The sequence below is a fragment of the Drosophila elegans genome, unplaced genomic scaffold, assembly GCF_018152505.1.
Source record: "Drosophila elegans isolate 14027-0461.03 unplaced genomic scaffold, ASM1815250v1 contig_149, whole genome shotgun sequence".
Taxonomy (NCBI): Eukaryota; Metazoa; Arthropoda; class Insecta; order Diptera; family Drosophilidae; genus Drosophila; species Drosophila elegans.
The window spans coordinates 14,522,782-14,543,110 of NW_024545513.1; the positions used below are offsets into that span (position 1 = coordinate 14,522,782).

Here is a 20,329-nt window from a genome sequence, read left to right on the forward strand (position 1 = left end):
TATTATTGATTTAAATTTGCCCTTCATCAATTACTCAGTTAAGTAAGTAAAACACTTGCGTTGCAATTTGCCAGTATGGGGATTCTGCTCTCTCCGTTTTTCTCGTTTTATTCATATGTACAATAACAATGCGTTTTGTGTATAAACACTAATGTTACATATAAAGAATGTTTATCGTTTTCTTTAATTTTTGTTTCCTTTGTTCAACACTTGTGCCCAATTAGTTGTTCCCCTTGGGATTGCACAAACAAGGATTTAAAGCCGATATGGGGTCGGTTGTTCAGTTGTTCGATTGTTCGATTTTCGTCTTTTGGGTTTTGATTTATTTTACTTTTGCGTGTGTGAATATATGTATGATAATGCGTATTAACAATAAGTAACAATAGTTCAATGATGGTTGATGTCTTGCTTTGTCTCCTGGCCTGCGACTCGTTTGCCTTTGTTCAGTTGAACTTAATAATAATATTTAACTTACGATCATAACGCAAAAAAAAAAATCGTTTGTATACAATAATAATAATATTAATAATAATAATAATAAGGGTATTTATGATGAGCATAATAAAGCGGGAATAGAAAATGGTTGTATAAAAAAAAGATGGGAAAATAACAAATAGGCTGTGTAGAAAAGGAGGACGGTGCGGTTTCGGTTCTTTTGAAAAATAGAAAACTTGCCATTGAACAAAAGTTCTAGAATTAGTAGTCGCATTAAGCAATCTTTGATATATTCATTAAATCAAGTTTGTTTAACTCAAATTAAGAAAAGGAAAGAAAATGTGACAAAAAGCGGACATCTCAGTTGTTCAAAAAGTATATTTAAAATATAAATAAAATATTTCCTGTTTCAGCTATATTTACATACTGAGAATACTTTCCCCTTGTCTTTAGCTTGTGTATCAGATCCAATTGAATATATCAAAGATATACCTTGAACTACTTATTCATTGTCAAAACAATTAATCTGCAAATATGTACATAGTTTTTATAATTCGCTCTCTCTTTAAAGTCCGCTAACAATTTCACTGAAAATTTGTCGTTTGGTTGAGGTCCTCGGTTGGATTGGGGTTCCGCCTGTTGATTGGTGGCCATCGTTGAGCTGCTCACAGCTTCTGCAGCTCGGTGCTGTCACTGCCATGGTAGCGACTCCTCACGATCTTGGTGCGACCGCCGTACTGCTCCTCGGGATCCAGCAGTCCCTCCTCGTGCTTGCCATCCGGCGAGGTGACGCCCCCGTTGCCGTGCATGAAAATGCGCGAAATCAGGGAATTGCTGGACCGCTTGAAGGCTATCCTGCCCTTTTCGGGCAGGTCGTCCAGGCCACGGTGCAGCGATAGCTTGTCCAGCTCGTAGTCCGAGCCACCGGCCCGTTCCGCCGCCAATTGCGCCTCATACTCCGCCGTACGCAGCGTCTTTGCCGTCGGCTTGCGATACATCTTCAGCAGCAGCGAGGAGCACACCACGCTCACCGAACTGGCGGCCATGGCCACCGATGCCATCCACGGCAGCAGGGTGAAGCCGTAGGGAGCGAACAGGCCGCTGGCCAGCGGAATGCCCAACAGATTGTACATGCTGGCGAAGAAGAAGTTGTACCGGATGCGGCGCACCGTGCAGCGGGACAGGTCCAGGCAGGCCACCACGTCCAGCAGATCGTTGCGCATCAGCACAATGTCGGAGGCCTCGGCGGCCACATCCGTGCCAGCGGCGATCGTTATGCCCACATCCGCCTGCGCCAGCGCCGGACTGTCGTTCACCCCGTCGCCCACCATGGCCACGCGGATGCCGTTGGCCTGAATCCGCTGGATCTTGGCCACCTTGTGCGACGGCAGCACCTCCGCGTACACCGTTCGGATGCCGACCTGTTGGAAAAGGGTAAGAACATTAATAAAATAGATAAATAAATAAATAATAATATTATTATTATAACAAGAAGGTTAACCGACTATTAGATGCCCCTTATTCAGCTTAATAATTCAAAAAATATATGAATATATATATACAATAGGATTTTTAATCTGTCTAACTGCAGGGTCAACACTAAAGGCGCACATTTCGTTCTCTCACTTCCGTTCTCTCAAATACAAGTATTCCATGCTTTAATTATGCAATGACGTCATAATTTAAACTTTGCTAATAACTTCTAAATGAATGGTTCGATTTGGAAAATTTTTAGTGTGATGATAGATATTCACCGAATGAACATATACAGATCAATAACTGTTTCGGAGTGACATTACAGAGTCCCCCCGACATGTGGGGGCTAACAGTGTAGGTTGCTAAATTTTGAAGTATTAGAATAACTAGAATCTGCATTTTAAATCCCAAATCTCTGACTTTTATAGTTTCACAGATCTCCAGGGTTATACAGATGGACATGGATATTGACAATAATCAAGAATATATATAATTTACAGGGTCAGAAAGACTTTTACTCTACGATTACAGGGTTTTTTTTAAAGCCAAAGCACCCACCTCTCGAGCTATGCTGGCAGCCGTGTTCTTGTTATCGCCCGTGAGCAGCACCACATCGATGCCCATCCGCTTGAGAGTGTAGACGGCGAGATGGGCCTCTGGTTTGACCATGTCGGACACGGCGAACATGCACACCAGCTGCCCGTTGAGGGCGCAAAGCACCGCGGTGTGTCCCTTTCGCTCCTCGTGTGTCATGCAATCGCTGATCTCGAGCGGCACCTCGATGGCGTTGCGCTGCATCCACTCCCGGTTACCGATGAGCACCAGTATCTCCGGGCCATCGATCAGTTTCTGGTCGGTGGCAGCAAACTGCTGCTGCTGCTGCTCCTCTTCCTGTTCCAAGACCAAGTCGGAGAGCAACTGCTGGTGGTTCAACTCCATGGATTTGCGAACGCTGTGCTGCGGCAGCAAGTGCTCGATGCTGGCTCCATTGTCCAGGGACACCGATCCCTGCGGATGGTCGCGATGCAGGTTTTCGTAGTTGATGATCCGTTCGGCGTTGCAGGCCTGTCGCAGGGTTTGCTCGTAATTGGAGACGGTCACGCGGATGCCACATCCAGGCACGGCCTGGAAATGGCTGCTCTTGCCAAAGCTACCCGCCTGCGGAGTGGCGCCCACATTCAGCATTTCCTTGGCGAAGTGCACAATGGCGGAGGCGATCGGATGCTCGCTGTTCTGTTCGGCGGCTCCCACAATCGTCAATGCTCGAGCCAGGCTGCAGACTTGGGCTGGGACGAAGAGGGTGACCTTGCTGGTCATCGGAGTGCCGTGGGTGATGGTGCCCGTCTTGTCAAAGACCACAGTCTTCACCTAGAACGGCAGGGTATGGCATATTAATATAAGCAATTGCAGTAAATATAAATTATGAGCAGTGTGTTAAGTAATATACAAGTTATTGGGAACTACGAATTAAGGTTTTGAGTACTTGCACCTTAGGTAAAGTAAAAGGTACACAACTTTCCAAGTATCCTAGCCAGGGTAAAAGGTACATAAAGATACATTCAATTTTCAATTAAAATTTGTTTATGTCTGATTATGAAAATATTTAAAAAGAAACATGAATACATACATATTAGGTGCATATCTAATCAAAAGTCTTGACTTTACAGTGGAATTTATATATTTTTATACGGATATATACGAAATAAATAATTATAAATAAAACTTATCAATCATTAGTTGGCCTTTTTTTTAACTCCGAAACTATAGTTAATTGAGATTTTTATTTATATTTTATTTATTTATTTATTTATAAAATTGTAAAACAATCCATTTTTAGAGATTTTTATTTGTATAAATCTCAAACAATCATTATTTCAGATTTTTATTTAGACAAATCTCAGATAAACGTTGCATTGCATTTGTATTTTAAACAAAACAAAACTGAATTAAGTGATATCAAGCTAAGTCGAATATAAAGATAAATACAAATATTCGAGACTAGTGCATTGAATATAAGATTCTCTTGAAGCACTAGGATAGTAAAAGAAAGAATAAATAATTCAGCTAAAAAAAGTGTCTAAATTCCTAGCTTAGCTTTTTTCCAAGTTACATTTGGATACCTAAGTAAGATAAAAAGTAGCACATTTTGCTAATTATAAGTAGTAAGGTATAAGTTAGCAGATACCATCTCACCTTATGGGCATTCTCCAGGGCGGTGGCACCCTTCACCAGGACGCCATTGATGGCTCCCGTTCCGGTGGCCACCATGACGGCGGTGGGCGTGGCCAGGCCGAGGGCACAGGGACACGCAATGGCCAGCACACTGAGGGCGCACTTGAAGGCATAACTGACGATAATAGTGTTCTGGTCCATGTGCATCTTATGCTCCATGGCCACGGGCACCAGATTGGGATTGGCAAAGCCAATGATGATCCAGGCAATCAGCGTAATGCTGGACACCACCACGACGAAGGGCACAAAGTAGCCGGCGATCCGATCGGCCAGCTGCTGTATGGGCGCCTTACTGGTCTGCGCCTCCTCCACCAAGCGCACAATCTGCGCCAGCGTTGTGTTCTCACCCGTGTGCGTGGCCTCCACCAGGAGCACTCCGTTCTGGTTGATGGATCCGCCGATGACCACGGAACCCATTCGCTTTGCCACCGGCATGGATTCGCCGGTGATCAGCGATTCATCGCAACTGGAATGGCCGTAGAGAACCTTGCCGTCCACGGGAACCTTGGCGCCCGGTATCACCTTCAGGATGTCGCCACGCTGCACATAGTCCACGGATATCACCTTCTCGCTGATGATATCGAAGTCCGGCGAGATCTCCACCAGCAGGGCATCGGCCGCCTTGAGGGACAGCAATTTGGACAGTGCCTCCGAGGTTTTGCCCTTGGCAATGTGCTCCAGCCAGCGGCCAAGCGAAATGAAGATCAGCAGCATGGGCGGCGTGTCGAAGAAGGTCAGTGGCGAGCTGTTCTGCTCGAGCAGTACGGATGCGATCACCACCGCCACGGAGTACACATACGATATGGTCGTGACCATCGAGATCAGTACGTCCATGTTTGTGGTGCCGTGCTTGATCGCCCGATACGACTGCACGTAGAAGTGGAAGCCACCGAAGAATTGCACGGGTGTGGAGAGCAGGAACATCACCAGATTCTCCATCGACAGGCCGGGCACAATGCAGCACATGTTCGCATGCCCCTTGTCGTTCATCTCCAGCATGAAGTAGATCATGGCCACCATGCAGGGTCCGCCGAAGATCAGCGAGACGAGGAAGGCGTTGCGCCACTTCCGGATCTCCTCCTTGTGCTCCAGATAGCTGTGGGCCATCTTGTCCCGTCCCGTCATCAGCTTGGCCTCGAAGCCCAGTCCCTCGATTGCCTCGCAGATGCTCCGCGGCCCCGTGTCCTCAGTGCTGTAGCGGAATTTACCTAAAACACAAGATCATTGAGAGGAGTCTGTCTTAGTTTCATGTCTTCATTATATAAAAATGTTATATTAAAATATTATATAAATTATATTAATATAAAAAATATAATATACAAATATCAGTGGTTAAATCGTACATTTATATATTATTAAATTTATTTTAAATAATAAAAACTTTTTTTTAAATTTAATTTTGCAAAATTTAAATGCATTTACAAAATCATTAAAAAAAAATAACAAAAGTAGTAAATATAGATGATTGATTAATAAATCAAAACATTTTAAAAAAGCATATCTAATTTGTAAGTTTAACATAATTTTGTTAATTATTGCTTTTTAATCAAAGCAAGTTTAACTACAGTGTTAGACTTTTAAACCGGACTCGTTCTATGTGTAAAGATTACAGAACCAGTCATAAAAAATGGAGAAAGCTGCTTTCAATTGCCAGTAAATATTCACAGAGGATTCAGTCTACAGTGGCGGTCAATGAAGTTGAAAAAAGGGAAAGCCAATTACAATTGAGCGGTGCATGCTGATAATAATGGTTATAATCTAACAAGTCTACAATTTTAAAGTTCGATTTGATTAATCTGCAGAAGCAGTCATTAAAAATGGATTAGTCTACCTGAAATGAATAACAAGTATTTTAATGCAGATTATTGAGGAAGTAAACTAAACATTTTAGAGTTACAAATAAGAGATTTGACTAAGTCAAACTATGAACAAAAATATGCATTTCTGTATTTGAAAAAGATTTTTCCAAAACTTGAAAAAGCCTTATTGCGTTTTATTAACCCATTCTTAGAAAAACACATTTCTTGATTTATTCAGAATGAGGTTTTCATTTATATACACCTATTTACTTGGCAAATAATGATATATCCCACTTTCATATCAATTTCATCACAGTTTCTGGCTGTTGTTATCACTTTTATGGCCACTTCTGTGCTTTACTTATACCCCAGAGAAAATTGTATAGGCGAAAGGCAGACATACATATGTATATATATATATGTTGTGTATATATAAAAGGGGTTTCTGACGAAGAGGGAAGCTTCAGAGGTTGATATTTGTTTGTGCACGTAAATGACTGGAAAATAATGCCGGTTCTAGTATTGAAATTGGAGCATGCAACCGGTTCGATGGCGACAGATTCCAATGGACTCGATTGCAAAATCTATTCGCAATGGATGAATAGTTTTAACAAGCATGAATGTGTAAGGGACGTCCATTTAAATATTTTATACTTAAAAAAAATCTAACAAAATGTTTAGAAGAAATATTTAATATTTATTAGTTTAAAAATAGTTGCTTAGTATATAAAAACATTTTCCGTTTTTTTAGAGATTGACTTTTTTGTATTGTTTTAAAAAAAAATAAATTGCTAAATAAAAATTTGTTTTTTTTTCATAAATTTTACTTTTTAAAGGTTATAAAATAAGTATCTTTCAATCAAGTGTATTTTACTCCGAAGTAGTCACGATTTTAAAAGGGATAATGAGCTTAAAGTTTTTCACTTCCAAATAGATATGCTAAAACTATCGCATGCTGGTGAATTAAATAAAATCCGTAAGGCTTAAAAGCAGCCGGAATCTTGGGGGCAAAATATCGCTGCTGTTGCTGTAGGTTCATCGCTCCCGATAAGATAACTTTTTAACTTTTGCCGAATGCTGAAACCAAATTGGAGCAGTTCCTGATTATTAGCATGTCACCGGTTGCCCAACAACTACAAATTTCTGATACTATGGCCATCTGTTGTGTATGTTTTTCCCCTCAGAAGGTTACTGTTCTATTCTCCGTATCCGATCCGAGAAAATTACGGAATCAGACACAGTTCATTATTCGATTCTGATGACGGGGAATAAGGCAAGGCGCTAACACGTTCCATTTCCATTGATAAGCAAGTAACCGACGCCCATGACACGCATAAATTGTGTTCATGGCACATCCATTAGAACTTTGAATGCATTTATCTTTATAAATGGTAGCTAATAGCTTACATTTTTTTTTTATATTTTGCAAAATTTTAATAGAATCATTATTAAGTATTCTATAACTTTTTTGGTAAGTTTATATATAGGACAACATTTATATACAAATTATAAATAAGGTGAAGAGGTGCAATGTCAATCACAAACAAAACTTTATGTCTATAAATATCAAAAGTAGTCACATTTGGAACCCTATTCATTGTAATCAACATTAAACAACATTCTTATCAGACGTGAGAAAAATAACAAAAGATGAGTCTGTTTTATTTGAAATCTTGTTTTATGAGTAACTAGGCAAATTTACATTTAGAGTAGGACTGCGGTTTGTAAACGAAATAATTTATTAGCAGCCAGTAGACTATAGTATACTATTCATCATAGAAAGCAAAAAGTTTTGTTATGACCGAGTGAAATCCCCTACGACAACGTAACATAATTGTATTTATCACCCCTATTATAAAATAAAAATTATTACCAGAAATAAGGTCATTAAAGACATTTCTTACTGATAGGTTCATAAAACTTCAATTGAAATAATCTTATCCACATATATATATATATATATTTATGTAAATACCGGGTGAATCACTTAGGACACAAAGGGAAAAAGTTGGCAAAACACATGATATCGTTCAGGCATTTTTTTTATCGTTCAATTAGCGGGTCATCAAGTGGATTTCAAACGGGTCGTGTGCAAAATCGAGGAGGGATTAGGATGGCATAATGCCTTGATCACACGAAGGGTGACAATTGCCGCTAATTATTGATGGTATCGATCGATCTTCGCCCAATTTTTGCAATTGATAAATTATGTGCGGGTCGTGTGCGTGTGTTCATTCCAAATTCTAATGAAAAAGAGGGAATTCTATGAAAATTCTTTCCTTTGTTTTAAAGAAAAGCAATTTCTTTCTTTCTATCATGATAATATTTATATTAATTTTTCATTTATTAAGGTTCTACTGTAGTCGATTTACTTTTTCTAGGGCTCTCTATTCTGTTCCATTTTTTTTGTTTGGTTTGCTCGCTGACTGCATCTTATCGCCCGCGATTCGTTGTTACAATTTTAGAACATTTTCAAATTGAATTGAGAATTGAGATTGCCTATAGTTGTTGCTGTCGTGCACTTATCGCCGGACGATAAGAATCGGAAGAAAACATATGTTTTGTTCAACAGTTTACACACCCAATTCCGACTACCGATCTGGCAAACAAACCTAAAAACAAGCTAACAAGCAGAAGTGCCGGTAACAAATGAGAAACTACAAGTATAACTAATTTAATGGGAGTTAATGGAAGTCCGAATTTGAAGTCTAAGTGCTAATTGATGCAAAGATAAGGAGCAGTAGGTAATTTAACTAATCCATATGGCAATAGTCCTTTTTTAAGAGACTTTTAATTTGATTTATATGTTACTTTTTGTAGTAAAAAGAAAGGGTTAAAATATATATAAAAAAAAAAATAAAATATTATAATATTATACAATACATTTATATTTCATTTTACTGAAGAATATATTAAAAAATATACAAAATTTTAAACATTCCAGTTGAAAATGATTTAATGTACCTTCGGAATTAAAGTTTGACATGTCATTCTTCAAATAATTATAAAACCCAAAACTATTTGATTTTTATTTATTCTTAGTATAATGTTTAATATAAAGCGCTAGTTAGAAATTGAGATTTCGTTTTCTACACAGCTGTTTACAAATTTTACACAATTTCCTATATCTTATCTTGCAACTGATTGACATTCGCATTAGGTCATAATTTTATATTAATTAAATGAAAAGTATTTTCAGTGCCATATTGTACAAATAGTTTCATTTACTTTTCACCGCCGTGCGCTTATTCATGTCAGACGCGAAAAAAGCGCAAAAGGCAGGCAAACTGAAACCAAAACCAGTTTTATTGCAATCATAATTATGAGCTCTCATTAATGCATTTTTGTTTTTGCTGCACGTACGCAAAGTAAATCCAGGGTATGCAAACGGATTACCCTGAATCAGCAAGAATTTAAAACCAATGTGTGATCAAGCATTAGAGCGCATTTTATTGCATAATTCGCAACTAATTTCAAATCAAGATCTGCGCGACAAGAGCAGATATAAATAAACAACCCAAAAAAAAATAAAATAAATAGCACAACTCTAACCCAAAGTGAAGGTGAATGAAACTGGAAATGCACATAGAAAAAATACACAAGGCTATTTGAAATAAACCAGTATTTTATAGATTAAAATATCTTTTATATAAGCAAAAAAAAAGGTTGCTACTTATTTATAGATTTACATATTAACGTGTTCAGAATATGTTAATTATATCAATGTATTTTAGATTTTGTAAATGTTGTTTCTGTTTTTAAATTTACAAATATATTGGTTCCGAATAAAAAACAATTAGAATTTAATAAAATTTAATAAAGCAACCATTTGAACAATCAATATTACTATATTATTTTGCAGAAGCAGTCTAAATTATAAGTTGTTAAGTTAAACATAAAATAGTGATATATATATATATATTTTTAAAAATAAAATATAATTAATTCAACCTACTGGAACTATACATACATTTTTTTTTTCTGTGTAAAAAGTGGATTTGGATTGGAGTTCGTGGTCACGCATGCGGAGCAGGGAGAGAAACATAAAAAAAAAGAGAGCGGGCTCCCTCTTTCCAGACAAAAGCGAGATTAATTCCACAGTTGCTGCCTGCGATCGTGGGTATATATTTGTATACATACACACTTAGACATACACACTTCGGGGCGTGTATTTGAGCTCTCACTTTTGTTTTGGTTTTGATTTTGTAGTTTTTGGCCAGGCGGACTTTCAGTTTCAAGGCTTAAATGCCAGTTGGTAGGTAAGACCCTGTCAATAACTCGATTGGCAATCAAAAGTTTATGAAAACAAAGCCTCAACAATCACACACACGCTGTCTTTTGTTCTTTGGCCTGCAATCTATTTTTGATCCCACTCTCTTTCTTTTAACTAATATAATGTGGTTCTTCCTGAACACTTGCAAAAATTATTCAACTGTCTGCCGAAATTACATATTTAAAATACATTTCGATTCAAGTTGTTACATTTGCTGTCCACATAGTCTTTTAAATCCTAGTTTTTTGATTTAAATTAACGATACAGAATAAAATGATATTCATGATAAAAAAAAAAGTAATTTCAAAATAGTAAGAAAAAACAATTTTTTTTATACATATTTGACAAATATACGATTATATTTCTAATTTAAACTTTAAAACATAATGTAGGGTATTTTGCCTTTAGTTTTGGCATAAGTGCATTTATGCATAATCACTTTCTAACCCCCATTAAATTCCCTGACTGTTCCAGATAACTTTACTGCCCCACGCACACGAGCGCAGATCTAAGCACTTTAATCTAGTTGCCATTGCCATTGTTTGCTCGAAGCATAGTGTTCCTCGTACTGCCCCCGGGTACTTCCTTATCGCTGGGAACCTCCCACTTCCACTCCCACCCTTCCCAAAATATAATCCCCCAGTCTCCACAGAGCATAAAGTAAACCGAGTATATCAGTTACAATAAACAATTGCCAGGCAAGTTTTCAATTGTAAAAAGCGAACAAAAAAGAAACTTTTGCGCCGATTTCGATGTTAAGAGGTTAATAAAGAAACATCTGTTGATTCCCAAAAAATATATAAAAAAAAATAGTATGGGACAACCTTTTAAATACCCTTAAAGAGGATATTTACATAATAATTTATAAGCATAGGATGATATCTGTATATATCTTATAATGTTATGGTTACTCATGATAGGATATGGATCTTTTTCACAACAGACTCAAATGTGGCCTATAATTTCCACTAATTAAAGTACATTTTAACAGGAAGTGACTTTGCCTGGAAAAAAATGTGAAATGTTTGCACTATTTTGTACCTTAAGTTCAAGGGTATACAAGAAATCGGATCGAATTTAATCGGAATTTCCCGCCAGTTGTGGGCGTTGGGTGAAAGCAAACCGCAACAGGTGCACCTCGGTTGATGGCCTGGTTCGAGGCGTTTACTCTAAATATTGCGTAACACTTGTCATTTGCACTTGTGGAATGCTAGATTCCCGATTTCAGTATGTGACCCCGTCCGCGATTTCAAATAGTCCGATAACTACATAAATATAATGTGTTTATGGATAACAACTACTAACAATTGAACCAGAGATTGTGCCAATATGTACTTATTATTTACAGGACAAAGCAGAGAACAAATTGCATTCAATACTGGATAAACAATACATTTTTTTGTTTCTATTTGTTTGAAATTTATATTTATATATTATTAATAATTTAATAAAAGTCTTTTCAGAATCAAATGTATTTTTAAGGTAACGTTTGGTGTATACTAATTTGAATTTGAGATATTTATAAATTATTAAATTTTAATTTGTTTAAAAAAAGAAGTAGACAATAAATGTAATTTAAAATTAAAAAGAAAATTAGTAAGCCATGCCTATTTATTAATATATAAACTAGTTTTACTCGAATTGTGCTTGAACTCACCTCTTTTGGTTAGCAGTGTAACGGAGGCGGTGGTCACGCCCTTTATTTTAAGCACATGACTCTCGATCTTGTTGACACAGGAGGCGCAGGTCATGCCCATGATCTCCAGCTCCACCTCGGCCTCGCCGTTGTCCGGCTCATCGATGAGTTCGGTGGGGAAGCCCAGCTCCGTGATGGATTTCGCAATATTCTCCGCCGTAACGACATTTGCATTGAATTTGACCTCCGCCTTGGCCGCGAGCAGGGCCACCAGAATGCTGTCCAGGCCGTAGATCTTCTTGCAGTGCTTCTCGATGGCGGCCACACAGCTGGCGCAGGTCATGCCTCGAATGTGCAGGAAGCACTTGGTCAGGAACTCCTGCTCCACGGGAATGGCCACGGTCGAACCATTCTGAGCCGGATGTGGGGGAGATGTGCTCCTCTTTTTGGGCGACGAGGCGGGTGTGGGCGATCGACTTGGCTGGCCGTCCTGCACGGACGCCTCGAAGCCCATGTCGTCGATGAGCTCGGCTATCTGGGCGGGATCATACTGGGCGGGATCGTATTGGACGCGGGCATTCTTCGCCGCCAGCTGCACCTCTATCGAATGGATGCCCGGCTTGGTGCCGATGTTGCCCTCGATGTTGCGCACGCACGACTGGCAGGTCATGCCCACCACCCGGATGTTCGTCCAGGCGCCGCTGGCGGGGATTGGTTCTGGATAACTGCACTCGAAGCCCATGTCGTCGATATCGCTGGCTATCCGGACGGGGTCCGTCTGGCGTGGGTCGTAGTCGATGTAGCCCGCCTGCTCCTCCAGGATGACGCGTATGTCCAGGATGCCGGACTTTTGGCCAATGTGCTCCTGAATGTTGCGCACGCACGACTGGCAGGTCATGCCCACAATGGGCAGGCGCACCGTGGACACTTGCATCGCTTCTTCGTCACTCTGCATTTGCGGCATTCTGCATTTGCATCACTTTTTGTGTGTCTTTCGAACGACGGAATTTAACTGAAAATTTTGAACTCTTGAGTTGCCCCTCGCTAGCCCGCTCGCCCCGTCTCTGTCGCACTGCTGTGAGTTCCCCGATTGTGTCACAAAAACTTTGTTGGAGTGCGGCGGTGGAGTCAAGTGTATCGTGTCGCAACTGCGTGTGATTTGTTGTGGCGCCGCAAGAGCTACTCTCTTTTCACTTGGCCAAACTCCACACGAAACTCACAAATTTCGTGTTTTTGTGTGTTTAATTTCCCAATCAGCAAGCAACAGCTGCTCCACTCCCGTTATGTCTCCCGTTCGCACGGCACGCAGCTGGAGCTGGCCGACAGTCGATAGGCGGGGGATATCGGGATGTCATCGATGTTTTCAAAATATCGATCGGTGGTATCGATAACAGTGGGCTGTCACAGAACTGTCCACTCATTTCTGTTAGAAAAACGATGACTTAACATTTCTGTTAGCATCGGAATTTGCCGCCGAAGCGCGCGCTAATTTAAAACGAGCTTTTTCGTTATATTTTTCCAACTGCTATGCATTATTTAAAAATTTACGTATCCCAACAACACAATAAAATATATTAAGTTAAGATAATTTCGCTTCCAAAATCCAATGGGGTAATCTACTTAAATTTGTAATTCGTTCAGAAAAAAAATATAGTACTAAACATGTTTTGTAATAAAATAACCAATAAAAACAAAAACCATAGGTTTTTTTTAAAGAAAATCGATTGAATAATAGTCCTATTATATGACAAATGCTTTGTAATTTTTTTACATTGTGTTCCTGAATATAGGAAATATTTATTTAATTCTAAGTGAATTCTAAGTTTATTCGCTTACAAGTGCGTCAAAATAAATTTAAAACATTAGTATAGCTAGCTGCACTCTTCTAACGAACATTACTATTCGCCAGGTGACCGTTCCAATTGGAACTCGTCGTCAGCAATTGCTGATCACCGGTTCCAATTGGCGGTGAAATTAATTCAAAACTAATATACACAATTTGATATGTACGTGGGCGTAGTTTACAGATTTTTTTCTTATTTTTCAACCAATAAAAAACTTTCATTTTTATAATTTATTATTTATTAACGTTTCATTTGCATGAACTGTTACTGATTATTATAATTAATTATTGTTAATTACAGGCTATATTTTAATTGCTAGATTTTAGCAAGCTCTAAAAAAAACATTACACATTATTATTCTTACGTAGATTAACCGCTTGACATATGACGTTACACTTAAAGCTAAATAACTAAACAAAAAACGACACAAATTTTCTTTTGCTTTCTTTTTTTTTTAGGCAAATAACAACGCAAGGAAAAACAAATAAAAGTTAAAAGACGGATAAACCAAAAGTGTTTAAAGAGCACAACTCGTTTGAACAAACACTAAACCATTCGCTGGGAAATTAGCAATAGACTTTTAATTGAATTACACACTAGACAAACCGAATAATAATTAAAAATACAAACAAAAATTGAGCTAAACAAAAATTTAATAATATACATATGCATAGGTTTATAGCTAGAAGAATTTCGCTATTGAACAAAATATATAATAACGAAACGTGGCCCCCCACTCAGCCCACCACCGCCCGACACGCTCCCACCCACCGAAATCAAAATTACCCCTAGAACTACATTCCCAAAAAAAAAAAAAATAATATATTCCCTCCGATACGCCGGTGATAAGAACTCAACTCCAAGGACGATGGCAAAGGCTTTGATAACAGGTCAGAGCGGGACGAGATGATCTCTCGCTCCCTCTCTGGCAAAGTGAGTATTGAGCTACAGTCAAACTTTCCTAAGTCGAACTCTCTCTTCACTTAAGATTCACGATTTGGACTAATTAGTTATAGTTTTAAGAACTTTTAACAAATATTAAAAAAAAACTATACTTTATATATACATATATGTATATAACTATTTTTTTTAAAGATTTTTGGCATTCCCAATTTGGATATTTCTAGTTTTCAATTTGGTCTAATAATTAACTTTCTTAATTTTGATTTTCAACCTTGAACATTTTAAACAATGTTTACATTGGGGAATTTTGTATGCAAACTAATGAGGGCCTTCCTTAAAAAAAAAAAGGTATTAAAAATATTTTGCTAATTACAATTAAAAAATAGCAACATGATTTTGAACACAATACAGCGACACTTTAAAACATTTTATATAGAAATTCCGAAAATATGAACACATTTTTGAACTCAATATAACAATAAACCAGATTTTCAGGTGTCCAAAAAGTTCAATTTAGAGAAGTTCGACTGTATGTGACCCTCTCACTCTCTTCGACTGAGACGGCAAAAAAAAAAATAGAGCGTTTAATTTCCATCGATTGCAAAATCCGTTTAACTATTAATGAGTTGTTTTCTAGCGTGATTTAGACTTAGAGCAAAATAAATATATAATTGTTTGTTTTCTGTTTTTGTACTCTTTTTACACTGGTGTGCGGGACGCGGGAAGGGGGATTGATAACTGGGATATGGGGTATAGAATTCAACTAAAATTAAAGCCGAGCACTGATCTAATTTTGAAACACACTCATGCACACACACTCACTGCCGCTCACACACGCGCATACATATTTACAAATTAAAATGAAATTACATAACAAAGATTACTGATTATGGAACGCATTTAGCAGCACACACCGATCGACGCTCAACATAACACATTATCGAATTGTTTTGAATCGATTTCGCTTGTAAAACCAGTGATAGCCAATGCCCAAAATGTATCTTTACCATTAATCAGTTGAAGCAACTTTCTAACGATCATCGTGATCAGATGATTATTATTGCCATAATCTCAAAATGAATGCCCCTTGATTTGGCTTTTTCTTCACATTTAACCATTAAGAAACCATTTTAACAAATGTTAATATAATATAAACATAAGTGTTTTGTTTGGAATATAATAAAGAATCCATATTGAACAAGTTAAAATGTATAAGAAACCAGAATTGGCGGGAATTTCCACATCAAATTACAGACTTGCTTGATTACAAGCTTAATTACAAGTAATTAAATACTTAAATGTTGTCCAATTGTATAAACAATTGTTTAAAATTTTAAATAATGCATTCTTAAAATGGGTTTTATAAATGGGGTTCTAAGAACCACATGTTTTTGGCTGATTTTAAGGAGCAAACGCTCCATTTTTACAAGCTCGAACCCTATCAAATGAACTTTGGATCACAAACTACAAGTCAAATGAATGAATTTCAAGGTATCTGATTAATGTGCGCTTTGCCGATACATTTTGAGGCTTCACTTGCGATTGGCTTCGATTATATCACTGATGATGATTATCTGAGCAATGTGGGCTACTTAATGGCGTCCAATCCACACCCATTTTTGAAGGCAAACCGGAATCCATCAGCCCGTCATCGCAGCGTGCTGGTCAAGGTTCTGTGCAGGACACTGGGACGTGTATGGAGCGGCGGTGGCTGTGGCGGCGGCGGCGTATTGCTGTGCGGATCGGGCGTATCGGGCGCTTCGCCGGCACTCAAACTACTGGCCGGTGAGAGAGTGCAGGATGCAGTTTCCGCCTCGCTGAGGCAGCTGCTCAATTGCCGGATCACTCCCTGCTGAGAGTGAGTAGTGCGCTCCTTCAGCAACTCCCTGTCCCGATCGCGCTGCTTCTGTTGCTCCTGCTGAAACTTCCTGGCCGCCGTGACATTGACCACACTCACCGACTTGGAGATGGAGCTCTTCACCGACGATGGAGCCGGCGGCACCAGTGCCAAGGTAGGCGTTGGCGACGGAGCCATTTCCTCAAGCGTAAACGTATTCGCCGGCGAGCTGTAGCCATCGTCCATCAGACTCTCCAACGACTGTCCCCCTGCACTCGCACTCGCACTTGCACTTGCACTCGTATCACCCGAATCCACACTCTTTTGCAGATTCTCTATCAGATAGAGGACAATCCGCTCCAGCTGCTGTGGTGCCTGCGAGGCGGGCAGGTCCGGACTGCTGCTCTGCGTGGGCATCTCCGCCTTGATGATTGTCGAGAACTTCTCCTTCATCTCCTGAACCTTTTGCCGGCCGGCCTCCTCGTCGAGCAGCGTGTTGACGCACAGAAAGGAGTGCACCTTGTTGCTGCCACGATCGATCTCCAGAAAGCCCTTGGTGTGCAGGTAGATGAAGCGTCCGTTCCTTGACAGCAGGCGGTAGCAGCTCTCGCCGTAGTCGCTGTTGCAGTCGTACATCTGCCGCAGGGCCACAATCACCCAGCGCACGTCGTCCAGGTGCATAAAGCAGAAGGGACTAAGGTTGCGCACCTGTTTTACGGGTTAACATGAATTAGAACATGATAAGTAAGCATCTGGAAAGGGAAGATTATGCGGGCACTCACCTCGTCCTTCATGTAGCCCGCCACCAGGCCAATCCTCTGATCACAGTCGATGATTTTGCCGTCGATTAGATGCCTTGTATGGTACTCCAACTGGTAGGGTTCTGGCTGCCTGTAGAAGGTCATGCCGATCGGTTCCGTCTCCTCGGTCGGTCGCTCCTCGCGCAGCACCCGGGCCATGGCCACCAGGACAATGTCGTTGCCACTGATGCCGTGCAGTGCCGCCTGGGCAATGGCATCGTGCTGGGGCGGCACTGTCGCCGCTTCCGCAGCCACCGCTGCAGCCGCGGCCAGCATATTGTTGTTCCTCGAGCGGCGTATCAACTGCGAGACAATGGGATAGTTGGCCGCAGCTCCGCCGGTCAGCGAGGAATCGCTGCGGCGAAAGCAGCCATCGATCTTGACCAGCTCGTAGTGCCGTGTGGCCTCCGCTCGTGTGGATGCCCTGGCCAAACGGACAGTGAAGCAGCGGCGGTCGGTGCGCAGCCGTTCATCGATGGCCGCCAGATGGGCAATGCTCCGCGGACTGGGCGTGCGTCGGTTATACGGTCGATTGTGCTCGTCCTCCTCATCCTCCTCCTTCTGCTGCTGCTGATTCTCCTCTTGGTCTAGACGCAGCTCATCCGTCTCCATTTCCTCCTCCTCCAGATCACTGCCCGAAGCTGAGGCCGAAGTGGATGTGGAGTGCTGCTGAGGATTATGCCCCTGCTGCTGCTGCTGCTGCTGGTAGAACAGGGTCTCTATGTCCCGGGGTATCAGTTGTTGGCGCAGCAGAGCCTGATCGTCGGGATGGGTGATCTGCAGCAGATTCTGGCCATACAAATCGGACTGACAGTGGCCCAATAGCTGCTCCACGCTGGACGAGACCAAAACGATTTGGCCACTGCAGGTGAGGGTGAGGAAACAGCTGTCCAGCAGTTGCATTAGAGTGTCCGTGAGATGCAGACTGGGATTGGGGAGATCTCCGGCAGGCGAGGCGCTTGACCCGCTGCCCTTTAGTATGGGTTTTCTACGTCGCCGCGAGGCCGATTTGCCAAAGACATACTGCAGTCTCAGGCCATGGGTGGCGAATCTGAGGACGGCGGTTTTGTCCAGGCGGCGGGAGGATTCCGCTGCATGAGGCACCATGGTGGCCAGCTCCTGGATGCTGGCATTTAGCTTGTCCCGCCGCTGTTTCTCGGCGAGATTGCGTGCCTCCCGGCCATTGGCAGGATCCGAGGAGCTGCCAGATCCTGATCCTGTCGCGCCTGTGGAGTTCGTGTTGCCCGCCTCTGCTGCTGCCATTTTCCAGGTTTTCCAGCGCTTTTCCGGACCTTCTTTGCCCCGCTTTTCCTCTTACAATCCTCGCTTTTATGGATTTTACCCTTTAATTGGCGCTTTGCGGTAAATGAAAATCGTCACTCTCCATAACAGAGTATACGCTGCGCTCCTCGAGAAATTTTTTATAAAAATCTATTTATTTTGTTTTTTTTTGTTAAAATATTTTGTTTTTATATTTCGAGCTTGTTGTATTTTGTGCTTTTTGTTGTTGTTGTTTTTGCTGCTGCTTTTAAAGTTTTCAAGGTCTCGCTTATGCTGTGCTGTTGTTTTTGTTTTTCCTCTTCTCTCCACCCCTCTCTCGCGCTCGCTCTCTTTCTCTCACACGCACACACACACACAAACGTCACTCTCACGCAACGTACATATGTTTTCTCTTTTCGCTTTCGTACTTTTCCACTTGCCTTTAGTCTTATTATTACTATTATTTGTTTCCCTATTTATTTATGCGTTTCGCCTTGTAGTTTTTTTTCGTTTTTTTTTGATTGCGTTGCGAATCTGAACCTCCTGCTTATTGTTGTTGCTGCTGCTGTTGACGTTGTTGTTTAGCTTTTATTAGTGCCCGCGATGAGGTAAGATCGGGGTGCGGGGGTCGTTTTTACAACGCACTTGCTGTTTGCACTAGTTTATGTTTTGTATCAAGTGATTAATTGTTTATTTTTAACATTTATTTTATAACAATAAACATTGGTTCGGTTGGCGAGGCTTAAAACTATCGATACATCGATATAACTAACTGTCACGCCGAAACTAGCGCGTTCTCACCTCGCCCACAGTTTAGCGAGTAATCGATGATTTTGGTGCATATGCTAAAGAATCTGATTTAAATTTAATTTTTAATATTATTTAAGTTGTATTGTTGAATTTTTAATTAATTGAACTACAAAAAGGTTACTTGTTTAGATACATCTAGTATTTTGGTATTTTACCTCTTAGTTGCCAATAAAAGCTTAACAATAATCTTATGCATATCATTGGGTGCATTTATACTGATTACTGCCATTTAACAGTTATTGATTAACAACACCAACCGGAAAATAAAAAACTACATTTTGATAGTATCGATAGAATCGATAGAACGCCTAATCGATTTTGGCGCTCTTTCTTGTTTACGGCATTTCATTTTCTGCTGCAATTCGCAGACTAAACCGATCCGCTTAAATAAAACCTTAAAAAACTGGTGAAAAATGATGGATGCCTTTGATCCACGTTCAATCATCAACGGCGGCATGCTAAAGCAGTTCAATGGCCAAACCGTGAGCATTATGGTTCGCGTGGAAAGCGTGGCGGGTTCCACTTTGCTGGCCAGTTCCACGGACAACCACAAGCTGAAGATCAATCTGCCCGGAGAGTTGGGTGCCGCCGATGGAGCCTGGGTGGAGGTCATTGGAGTGCCACATGGTGCCGACACCATCAGGGCCAAGGAGGTGGGTGCAGTTACTCCGCGGAATCCCCTGATGATGACCCCCATTAACCGCCATTCTCCACTTTCAGGTCATTGAATTCGGGGGTGAGAACATCGACTTCGACAAGGATGGCTATAATGGCTTGAGCCACCTGATCAACAATGTCAAGGCCTTCTATCGCAGCGGCTAGATGTTCGCTTCATCCTCTCAATTCCACACTAGATCTAAGAACTATTCCTAACTTTTGTTAACTGAAATAAAGCATAAATTATTGGAATATGCTTGTTTTACTGCATGTAATTGTGTTTATTGTATTTATTGGACATCTCATATTCAAAGAATCTTTAGTACTTTACAATTAATTAGTTGAAATCACCTTCGATTTTATATAA

General features: G+C 40.5%; 3 protein-coding genes across 3 annotated transcripts; 1 reads left to right on the top strand and 2 right to left on the bottom strand.

Annotated features, from left to right (window-relative positions):
- Positions 1–66: 66 nt before the first annotated feature.
- Positions 67–13,179, bottom strand: LOC108149988 (copper-transporting ATPase 1). Its single transcript, XM_017277918.2, has 4 exons — positions 11,873–13,179; positions 4,105–5,351; positions 2,470–3,279; positions 67–1,856 (listed from the first exon to the last, which is right to left on the bottom strand). The coding sequence occupies exons 1-4, from the start codon at positions 12,813–12,815 to the stop codon at positions 1,101–1,103; spliced, it is 3,756 nt and encodes a 1,251-aa protein (XP_017133407.1). The 5' UTR covers positions 12,816–13,179; the 3' UTR covers positions 67–1,100.
- Positions 13,180–13,915: 736 nt separating this feature from the next.
- On the bottom strand, positions 13,916–19,254 carry LOC108150015. The gene is made up of 2 exons (XM_017277967.2): positions 17,218–19,254; positions 13,916–17,143 (listed from the first exon to the last, which is right to left on the bottom strand). Exons 1-2 carry the CDS (start codon positions 18,496–18,498, stop codon positions 16,247–16,249), a joined length of 2,178 nt encoding a protein of 725 aa, XP_017133456.1. The 5' UTR covers positions 18,499–19,254; the 3' UTR covers positions 13,916–16,246.
- Positions 19,255–19,621: 367 nt separating this feature from the next.
- Positions 19,622–20,214, top strand: LOC108149970 (replication protein A 14 kDa subunit). Its single transcript, XM_017277889.2, has 2 exons — positions 19,622–19,958; positions 20,026–20,214. Exons 1-2 carry the CDS (start codon positions 19,719–19,721, stop codon positions 20,125–20,127), a joined length of 342 nt encoding a protein of 113 aa, XP_017133378.1. The 5' UTR covers positions 19,622–19,718; the 3' UTR covers positions 20,128–20,214.
- Positions 20,215–20,329: the final 115 nt, after the last annotated feature.